Source organism: Equus asinus, chromosome 25 (genome assembly GCF_041296235.1).
Source record: "Equus asinus isolate D_3611 breed Donkey chromosome 25, EquAss-T2T_v2, whole genome shotgun sequence".
In the NCBI taxonomy this organism is placed as follows: Eukaryota; Metazoa; Chordata; class Mammalia; order Perissodactyla; family Equidae; genus Equus; species Equus asinus.
Window position 1 is genome coordinate 15,320,254 of NC_091814.1, and position 10,360 is coordinate 15,330,613.

Consider the following 10,360-nt stretch of genomic DNA (forward strand, 5'->3'; position numbering starts at 1 on the left):
TGCACTCTTGGGTGCACAGCAGCATTACTCACAAGAGCCAAGACATGGAAACAACCTCAGCGTCCATTAGTGGAGGACAGGATAAAGAAAATGCGATACAAAGATAGATGGATGATAGCTAGATAGATAGAACGACAGGTGGATTGATTGATAGATATAATGGCATATTGTTCCGTCATGACAAATAAGGAAATCCTACCATGTGTGACAACAAGGATGAACCTGGAGGGCATTTGCTGAGTGAAATTTGTCAGATGGGAAAAACAAATCATGTGTGATGTCACTTACATGTTGAATCTAAAACAAAAACTACTCAGAGAACTGAGGAGTGGATTGGTGGTTTCCAAGGAGAGCACGGCAGGGGTTGGGGTGGGTGTGTAAGGAAACATGGTAAATGGGTGAAAGTGGTCAAAGGGTACAGATTTCCAGTTTCAAGATGAATAAGCCATAGGAATGTACTGGACAGCATGTTGATCCTGGTTAGCAACGCTGTGTTGTAAATCTGAAAGTTACTAAGAGAGTAGATATTCAAGGTTTTCACCACACATGCAAATAGCCGTAACTATGTGAGGTAATGGATGTGAAAACTCACTTTATTGTGTCAATCATTTCACAATATACACATGTATCAGATCATTATATTGGAAATCTCATACTGGCACAGTGTTATGTGTCATAACTATCTCAATGAAACTGGATAGAATAGAAATTAAAGGCTCCTGCACAGCAAAGGAAGCCATCAACAAGATGAATGGGCAATCTACAGGAGGCGGTAAATATTTGAAAACTTTATGTCTGATAAGGGTTAATGTCCAAAGTCTGTGAGGAACTTATACAAGTCAATAGCAAAAAAAAAAAAAAAGAAAAAAGAAAAATCAAATAATGTTAGTAAATAAGAGGCAAAGGACCTCAACAGATATTTTCCCAAAGACATACAAATGGTCAACAGGTGCATGAAAAGGTGCTTAACATTGCTGATCATCAGGGAAGCGCAAGTCAAAACCACAGCGAGACATCGGCTCATACTTATTAGAATGACCATTATCAAAACACAACAAATAACAAGTGCTGACAAGGATGTGGAGAAAGGGAACCTTGTACACGGTGGAGGTGAATGCAAATTGGACCATCCACTATGGAAAACAGTGTGGAAGTTCCTCAACAAAGTACAAACAGAACTACCATATCATCCAGCAATCCAACTTTGGGGCATGTATCCGAAGGAGATGAAACTGTACCTAGATAAGACATCGGCACTCCCGTGTTCATTGCAGCAATTTTCATACAGCCAAGATATGCAGACAAGCTAAGTGTCCATGGACAGATGCATGGAAATAGACAATGTGTGTGTGGGTGTGGGTGCCTATACTTGTGCATAAATATATACACGTATATAACGGGATACTCCCAAGCCATGGAGAAAAGTGAAATATTGCCATTAGTAACAACATGGGTGAAACTAGATGACATTATGCAGAGAGAAATTAACCAGACAGAGAAAGACAAATGCTGACTGATACCGCTTATTTGGAGAATCTACAAGAGCTGAACTCATGGAAACAGAGAGTAGAATGGTGGCTGAGGGGACCTGAGTGGTAAGGGAGACGCAGAGATGTTGGTCAAAAGGTACAAGTATTGAGTGTTGAGATAAATAAGCCCCGGGGGTGTGTTGTAATGCCTGGTGGCTGTGGTTAATAATTCTGTTCTGGACACTTGATATTTGATAAGAGAGTACACCTTAAGAGCTCTCATCACTCGCAAGCATGCGAATACACACACACACAACTGGTAAATGCGTGAGCTGAGGAATGTGTTAATTAACCTGATTGTGGCAATCATTTCACGAAGTACGCATATGTCAAATTATCACTTCGTACAACTTCAATATATGCAATTTCATCTGTGCATTATAACCTGAGAAAGCTGTGGGAAAGATGAAAGAGAACAACTATCATACAAAGGGGAAATTAAGTTGGGGAACCTCACCATTCCTTCTCCTCCTTGCCTTGATCATGTTCTGATCCAATTCTCTGGGAGAGAATCCCTCATCCAGCATCCTCTGGCCCCTTTGTTCACCTCCCAGAGGTAATTCTTTCTTGTTACCTCTGTTGAGCATGTCAGAAATGGGTGGGGTGGAAAGCGGGAGAGGGGGATTGGAGAGTTGTATTCTTTTTGAAAAATCAAAGTCTTTTGAGTCTCGGCTCACAGTTTGTGTAGTCATCAATTCCCCCAAAAACTTACTAGGAATGTGATACCTGTCATTCCTCCGGTCGTTTCTGTGGTCTAGTAACCACACTCAGGCCCTTTCCTAGAAGTCATTCTCAGGTCTGCTTGATTTTACTGCCTTTCTCGGAACCGAATGGAGCTGCCTGAGACTATCCAGCACGACAGGGGGAAAGATTACACACGTCTACGTCTTTTCTGTGTTGTTCCAGTCAACTGAGAGTGAACTTCAAGTTCAAAACCGTTTCTCCTCTCATCTCTCACTCGTTGGGGCTCACGAACACTCACTCTTCTAATTCCACCAGACTTCGAATTTCTGGGCTCTATTCTTTTCTTTTCATATTTGGCTTGCAAACTAAGCAAGGATTTCCTGAATGTAAGCCCGGTGAAATACCCTGTTGGACAATACAAATAACCAACAGTTAGACGCGCTATCAAGATGCCATTTCAGCAAACGTTTGCCATTGACGAACATCTATCATATTTACATATTTGATATTAAGAACATTTTTAAACTTTCCAGTACCTGCTTCCTTGCCAAGCACATGCAGACTCCACAGTATAGGCCACAGAGTGGAGGTTTGTTGGGGTAGCACTCCCCTACAACCCATTTCTCTATGAGAACAAATAACGCCAGCTACAGTAGAAACCACCTCAAATAACAGGGTTAATTTTCATTCATGTCGCAATCTGATGCAGGCTGAGCAGTAATCTGGGACTCTCCTTCCATCTGCAGCTCCATCCTCTTGGAGTCTGTTACTTCGAGCTTTGGAGTGGAGAATGGACCGAGAGGAAGACCTTCTTAAGATTCAATAGGACAAAGCACACTATGATTTAATAGGAAGACTTTGTTGTTTTGAAAGTAATTCTGTATTTCTCAACGGCAAAGGGGTGTGTGTGTGTGTGTGTGTGTGTGTGTGTGTGTGTGTGTGTGTGTGATTTCAACTAACGCTAAAGTCTGCGGACACTTAGGAACACAGAAAGGATATTTACAGAACATATCTCTCCTTCCACAGATGACCTGCCTAGTAGGCTCAGCACTTCAAAAAGAAGCTGCATGGCAACAGTAATTTCGTAAATCTAAGCAACCATGTAAACCCCAATATTCTTCAAACATGGGGTCAGAGCATCCAAGAAAGGAGTTTTGGAGGTGAGAATACATGACATGACCCTGAAGTTTGGTGCGTTGTTGGAGGAAGAAGAGCAGGGGCTTCACGGGGAGAGGAGGCAGCGATTTCCCTTGTAGGGAGCCTTATTACTTCTCTTCCTTCTGGGCTCCCCACGAGTTCAGAACTACCATGATTTTATGCAGAAGACTCCGCTACTCCCGAAAAGCTCTTCATCTGCAACATCATGTAAAAAATAAAGTGAATCAGAAAAGAAAGAGAACAGCGGAATACGACAGAGTCATAAAGTTTAAGAATCTTCTTGTTTCCTATCCTGGTTCTGCATCTTACACTTGCACGTTGCAGCTGCAGCAAACGTGGAGGTTGTGGTGAGGGTGAGGGTGGTCACGAGGTTGTTGATGATGAGGATGGACACAAGGACGATCTGATGCCTTACCGAGGGCTAAGATGTGCCAGGCATTCTGACAACTAAATTACCATTCAATCTCATGCCTGAGAAAAGTGGGTAATGTAAATAGGATTTACCCCAATTTGTAGCAGAGAGATTGAAATCTTGAGGAATTAAACACTTTGTTCCTAAAATCAATCAGGCAGTAATTAAGGGAAATAACCTGGATTTGACATGAGATTGAAAGAATGTTAGGTAGCGCTCCAAAATTCAGAGAACACTGAATGTGAGACCTGAGGCTTGGGACAAAGAAGGATAGAAAGAAACCCAAAAGGGTGAGAGGATATTGCTGACAAGCAGGTTTTCAAAGAAAGACAATATCCCATCCCACAAAATGGCACTTTATTCAGGAAATGGAAGAAAAGGAACAATTGCCAGGTGATACAAACGCCTGCCCAGGGGACAGACAGACACAGAAGACATCAAGAGCATCCCCTGCTGGCACCCAGGAAGAGAGCTGCTGCTCTTCCTCCTGAAGCTCTGGGATGCTGGCACAGCTGAGGATGCCCTTCCTCGGCTACCTCCTGGAGAGGAGCAGTGTGACAGCCTCAGGAAGGAACCCTTTTGCTGTCAGGAGTCACACAGGCATTTTACAGGCTGAAGGGTGGAGGAGCCGCTTCTGCCACCATGATAGGCTCGGAAGAGAAGGTGAAGGTGGAGCTGTGGAAGCAGGCGAGCCAATGGTCCTTCTCTTTTCCAGATCCTGATGCTGCTGAAGCTGTTACTTGCTCTTGGGCGGGCACTTCTGCTGGCATGGTGGAGGAGGTTGCACAGGAGGGCATTTCTGCTGCCTCTGTGGGGGTGGGCACGGCTCTGGGCACTTAGGTGGGCACACAGGAGGGGGCTGGCAGGGCTGCTTGCACTGCTGCTGTTGAGAAGACATCTTTCTGGAGTCTTCGGAGCTGAAAGAAATTAGAGACAGTGTTCGCAAGAAGGGACTCCTCCAGAGAGAGAAACCGCGGCTGATAGAATAGCGGGAGATGTTCCCTCTCCCATTTCCAAGATTGGGCTTTCATCTCTCAACTCCCTCTTTTGCGCCTTCCACCACCCTGCTTCCTCTTTAGCCAACTGCCTCATCAGTCCTGAGAAAATCCTCTCTTTGCTCATATCATTTTTTCAAAGGAAATATCTCTGCAAGAACCAAGTCATGTTTTCTGTGGGAAAATATCATCTTCATGAAAGGCCATCAGAAGTTCTGAAATCCTGGGAAAACTCGCAAGCAATTACTATCATCGGGATCTCTTCCGAAGTCCCCATAGGTTGACTTAGGTACAGAGCAAACGGCCAGCAGGAAAAATGCAAGGGCCTCACACCTACTAAGCCTCGGAAACCCCAGCGGGAGGAAAGGGAAATCAAAGAGACAGAGCAGAGAGAAAAATACTTTGGTCTTTCCTCTTCTTCATCTCAAACCTTTCCTGTGAATTGCTTTTCCATACACGACCTCAAACAAGCTACCGAAACATGAATCAAGACAGGATATCATTGTGCCTCAAGGCTAAGCTTCCATCACCTAAGTAGCATCAAACCCACCATCATACCTATGGACTCAACAAACTTGCTGTCTGCACACTAAATTCAACATCTGAGAGCACCACAAAACAGATCAACGGAACAAATCACACTCACCACGTTCTCCAAAGGAGGTTGGGACTCGAGTACCAGGAGGATGACAGTCGTGCAGCAGAGCACCTCTTTATAGGGCTTGACGCCCAGCCCAGAGCGAAGTGCAACTGCCAAAAACTGGCCTGCCCCGGAATTTCCCAAACAAAATGCAAACCCATCCAGAACTGGCCTGACAGGGACACTGGAAACAGGAAATCTCCTGAACCAGGATCTCCTCTCTGGATTAGGTGCTCATGACTCACAAGGTCCGGCCTTAGCTCTCAGTGTCGGGGACTTACGGCAGGGGGAGACTTAGGCGATTCCCCAACTGGTGGTCCAAGGCCCTCTCTCTTGATTGGGGAAGAAGACCCCTCCTATCTTCCACCTTCCCTGAGTCATAGAACTGCCTGCTCGGTTCCACTTTGGATGGTTGCCATCTTGCTGTATGTGCTGGGTTGAAAAGAGCCTGACTAGCAGGTGACAGCTTTCTCTTCAACCCAAGTCCTTCCTTTACTGTATTTCCCTCGGATCCATGGCTTGCTCATCTTCTCTCCTTTTCTTCTTCTAAAAGGGTCTGAGATAAGGCAGCAGATTGGCACAATAGCCATCCCATAAAAAAAACCCTAGAAACGGTCAATCAAATGGTGACCTCCAGAATGCTGTGTTCACTGCTTTGCTCCTGCAATTTGAGGGCATAAAACTGCCGCCTTTATATATCTGTACCAAAGTGGGCCTCATGGAATCCACAGGGACCACGGCATCACCTAGCATCATTCAGAGGGTCAGAGCACTAATATCTGAAGAGCAGGAGAAAATAGGGACTTAGGCTGATCCTCTATATTTGCTTTCTCACACTCTCTTTCCAAACAGGATTTAGGGCTTTAAAACAATGATTTTTTAAGTATATTTGCATGCTGTTTCTCTGTCTTTTCCTTAAGCCCTCTGGACCCCTCATCTTGCCACATTATCCTCTCACCTCCACAGTGTATACCTCTCCTTTTTCTAATTGTTTTACTGAGACCATAATGGTTTATAACATTGGGTCATTTCCAGCATACCTTATTATTTATCACTTTCTGTATAGGCTGCATCGTGCTCACCGCCACTACTCTGGCTTTTATCCATTGCCATCCATATGTGACCCTTTACCTCTTTCACTCAGCCCCCAAGCCCCTTCCCCTCTGGTAACCACTAATCTGTCCTCTTTATCCGTGTGTTTGCGTATCTTCCCTATGTGAGTGAAATCATGCAGTATTTGTCTTGCTCTGTCTGGCCTATGTCACTTAACATCAAACATTCAAGGTAGATCCATGTTGTTGCAAATGACACGATTTTGGGTTTTTTTGTGGGTGAGTAGTATTCCATTGTGTGTGCCAGTGTGTGTGTGTTTCTATACATATATACATGTATATATGCGACATATATATACATATATATATACCACATCTTCTTTATGCATTCGTAAGTTGCAGGGCACTTGAGTCGCTTCAACGTCTCTCTTACCCATCCCCTTTGGGACATATCCATCACTCAGGAGATGAGATCAACGCATTTAGTGGGTCGCCATTTCACATCTTTGCTAAATCTTCATGCAGTCATTGGGGATGACTAAATGCTGTGCATTCAACATTTAAAGTGACGTGACTCAAGGCTCATTGTCTTGGCCAAATTGTCAGGAAGCTTTCCAAGAAATGTGGACTTATACTGGGAAACGGAAAATGAGGAGGAGGAGGAAGAGGAGACGCTCGAAACTTGTGAAACACTCAGCTGCGGAGCCACGGAACGTGAAGGATCCCTAAGTCAATCTAGCATCACACCCCCTCAGTTGAACAGGTTAGGTTCCCAGAACTGTCATTGTTCCTGTCAGTAAGGAAGAGCTTTTGACCAAGGTTGACATTCAGCCGTGACCTGGCAGGACAGAACCATCACTTCAGCACTTTCAGGTCATGTGACTGAAAACAGTGTCATCACCAAATGGCTCACCTAGACTTTTTCAGGGAGCCAAGAGAAGAGCCTTTCCTCAGCAGGTCACTTACCACGCCCCATAACCTCACACCCCACCTGAACGTCAATCCTCAGAGAAATGTCTGATTTCGGCCATCCAAAATTTGAGAATTAGCTGCTCAAATGGGATTCCAGTTTCAGATAATCCACTCTCGGTTGCATCTGGAAAGTCTCCCACTGAGGACAACCCTCATAAAGGCTGTGAATCATCACCGTGCAGGCAGCAAAGACATGGCGGCTCTGGTGCCCGGAACAAGTCAGGCAGGAGTCACTTTTCATTTTGCAGAGGTGAACAGACACACTCAGAGTTCCTCAAGATCAGATACATCAAGAGCTGCCACAAGACAAAGAACGGCATCTAACGATCAATTTCTCCCAAGTTTCACCATCTGAAGCCTGAGACATCGATCACAGAATACACAAACACAAAACACCACATATCTGTCTGTCTATCTATCTATCTATCTATCTATCTATCTATCTATCTATTTATCTATATAACTATCTATCTGTGTATCTTTGATCTACATACCTAGAGCTTCCCTTTATGGACTTTAAGAGTCAGATAAGCCCAGGTTCAATCCTAAATCCCCAGTCCCTCACTTGCTAAGGGTTTTACCGTGAATCATTACTATAAGAAAAATTAGATGAAAGAAGAAAATTTTCTCCAACTCATGACTCAACGTTTTATCTCACATTGTACTACTATAAGTCTTATATCATTGAATAATATAGTCCCTTCAAATCACAATTCTACAACACAACAGAGGAGAAATAGAGATAAAGAGACACGAATTAACCATGCTGAGATATTCCTGATCTTCTTAGAGAAATGACAATTGCAAGTCCCCTTGGATGTCTGCCTTCTGCTTTTGTTTCTGAGTATAAGGCTCAATCTCCATTACCACTTCAGGATACTGGCAAACAGAATTCAACAGCACATCAAAGGGGTCATACACCATGATCCATGTGGATTGTTTCCTGGGTTGCAAGGAAAGCTCCTCAGACACAAATGAATAAATGTGATATATCACATTAACAGAACAAAAGATAAAAATCGTATGATCACCTCAATGGATGCAGAAAAGGCATTTGACAAAATTCAACATCCTTTCATGATAGGAACTCTCCACGAATTACATAGCTACGGACCGTACCTCAACATAACAAAGGCCATATTGGACAAGCCCACAGATAATAGCATGCCCGATGGTGAAATCAGAAAGCTTTCCATTTAGGATTAGGAACAACTCAAGGGTGCCCACTCTCCCCACTCTTCAACATAGTACTGAAAGTCCTAGACAGAGCAATTAGGCAAGAAAAAGTAATGAAAAGATCTAATTGGCAATGAAAAGGAAAATGGTCTCAGCCTGCTGATCGCATAACTTACATGTCTCTTATGTAAATCTCATAGAAAACCCGAGGAACTCACCAAGAACCTCTCAGAACTAATAAACAACTTGACAGGAAAGTTACAAACTCAATATACAAAAGCGAGTGGTGTTTCTCTACACTTACAAGAAGCTATTAAAGGGAAACTAAGAGTAATCCCATTCACAATGCCATCAAAAACAAAATATTTAGGGATAAATTTAATCAGGGACGTGAAAGACCTGGACCTTGAACACGGTAAGACAGGATGAAAGCAATTGAGGAAGACTCAGATAAATAGGAAGATCTCCAGTGTTCAAAGACTGGAAGATTTAACATTGTTAAAATGTTCATACTGCCCCAAGTAATCTACAGGGTCAATGCAATCCCTATAACTTCCGTTGACGTTTATCACAAAAATAGAAAAAAACAATCCTAAAATTCGTATGGAACCACAGAAGACATCAAAAAGCCAAAGGAATCATGAGAAAGAGGAACATAGCTAGCGGCATCACACTTCCTGATTTCAAATTATATTACAAAGCTGTGGTAATCAAAACGGATGGTACTGGCGTAAAAACAGACGGTGGACCACCCGAACATAATAGAGAGACCAGGCACAAAGCAAGCATATACAGCCAACTAACCTTTGACCAGGGGACCCAGCACATTGAATGGGGAAAGGATGATCGTTGACTAAACGGGACAGCTGCATGCAAAAGAGCACAGCTGGACCCCCTACCTTACAGCATTCCCAAAAATTAACTCCAAAGGGATTAAAGATTTAAATGTTAGCACCTGAAATCATAAAACTCCTAGAAGAAAACTGGGGAAATCCCTTCACATTTGTCTTGGCAATGATGTTATAGATAGGACACCAAAAGGACAATCGACAAAACTAAGAATTAAAAGATAAACAAGTAAAATTAAACACACAGAAGAGCTTCTGCACAGCAAAAGAAACGATTAACATTATGAAGACGCAGCCTGCAAGTTGGGAGAAAATATTTGCAAACCACGATCCCATCAGAGGTTAGTTTCCAGAATATGCATGGAACTTACACAGCTCAATAGCAAGGAAAAGGGGCTGCACCTCACTAATTACCAGAGCAATGCAAATCAAAACCACCATGAGAAAGCACCTCACACCATCAGAGTGGCTATTCTGAGAAAGGTAAGAGACAACAAGTGTCGGTGAGGATGAGTAGAAGAGGGGACTCTTGTACATTGTTGGTGAGACTGCAACTTGGTACGACCACTATGGAAAACAGTATGGAGGTTCCTCAAAAAACAATAAACAGAACGCCCATAGCATCCAGCAAACCCACTTCTGGCTGTCTATCTGAAGGAAAGGAAACCACCACGTCGAAGAGTATCTGCACTCTTGGGTGCACAGCAGCATTACTCACAAGAGCCAAGACATGGAAACAACCTCAGCGTCCATTAGTGGAGGACAGGATAAAGAAAATGCGATACAAAGATAGATGGATGATAGCTAGATAGATAGAACGACAGGTGGATTGATTGATAGATATAATGGCATATTGTTCCGTCATGACAAATAAGGAAATCCTACCATGTGTGA

The 10,360-nt window shown here is 43.4% G+C and overlaps 1 protein-coding gene across 1 annotated transcript; it reads right to left on the bottom strand.

Annotated features, from left to right (window-relative positions):
• Positions 1 to 4,123: 4,123 nt before the first annotated feature.
• On the bottom strand, positions 4,124 to 5,436 carry LOC139042005 (small proline-rich protein 2E-like). Its single transcript, XM_070497424.1, has one exon. The coding sequence runs from the start codon at positions 4,679 to 4,681 to the stop codon at positions 4,520 to 4,522; it is 162 nt and encodes a 53-aa protein (XP_070353525.1). The 5' UTR covers positions 4,682 to 5,436; the 3' UTR covers positions 4,124 to 4,519.
• Positions 5,437 to 10,360: the final 4,924 nt, after the last annotated feature.

Bases quoted from the DNA above. Each gene is read 5' to 3' on its own strand.
- LOC139042005 (XM_070497424.1), bottom strand. From the start codon at position 4,681: ATGTCTTCTCAACAGCAGCAGTGCAAGCAGCCCTGCCAGCCCCCTCCT.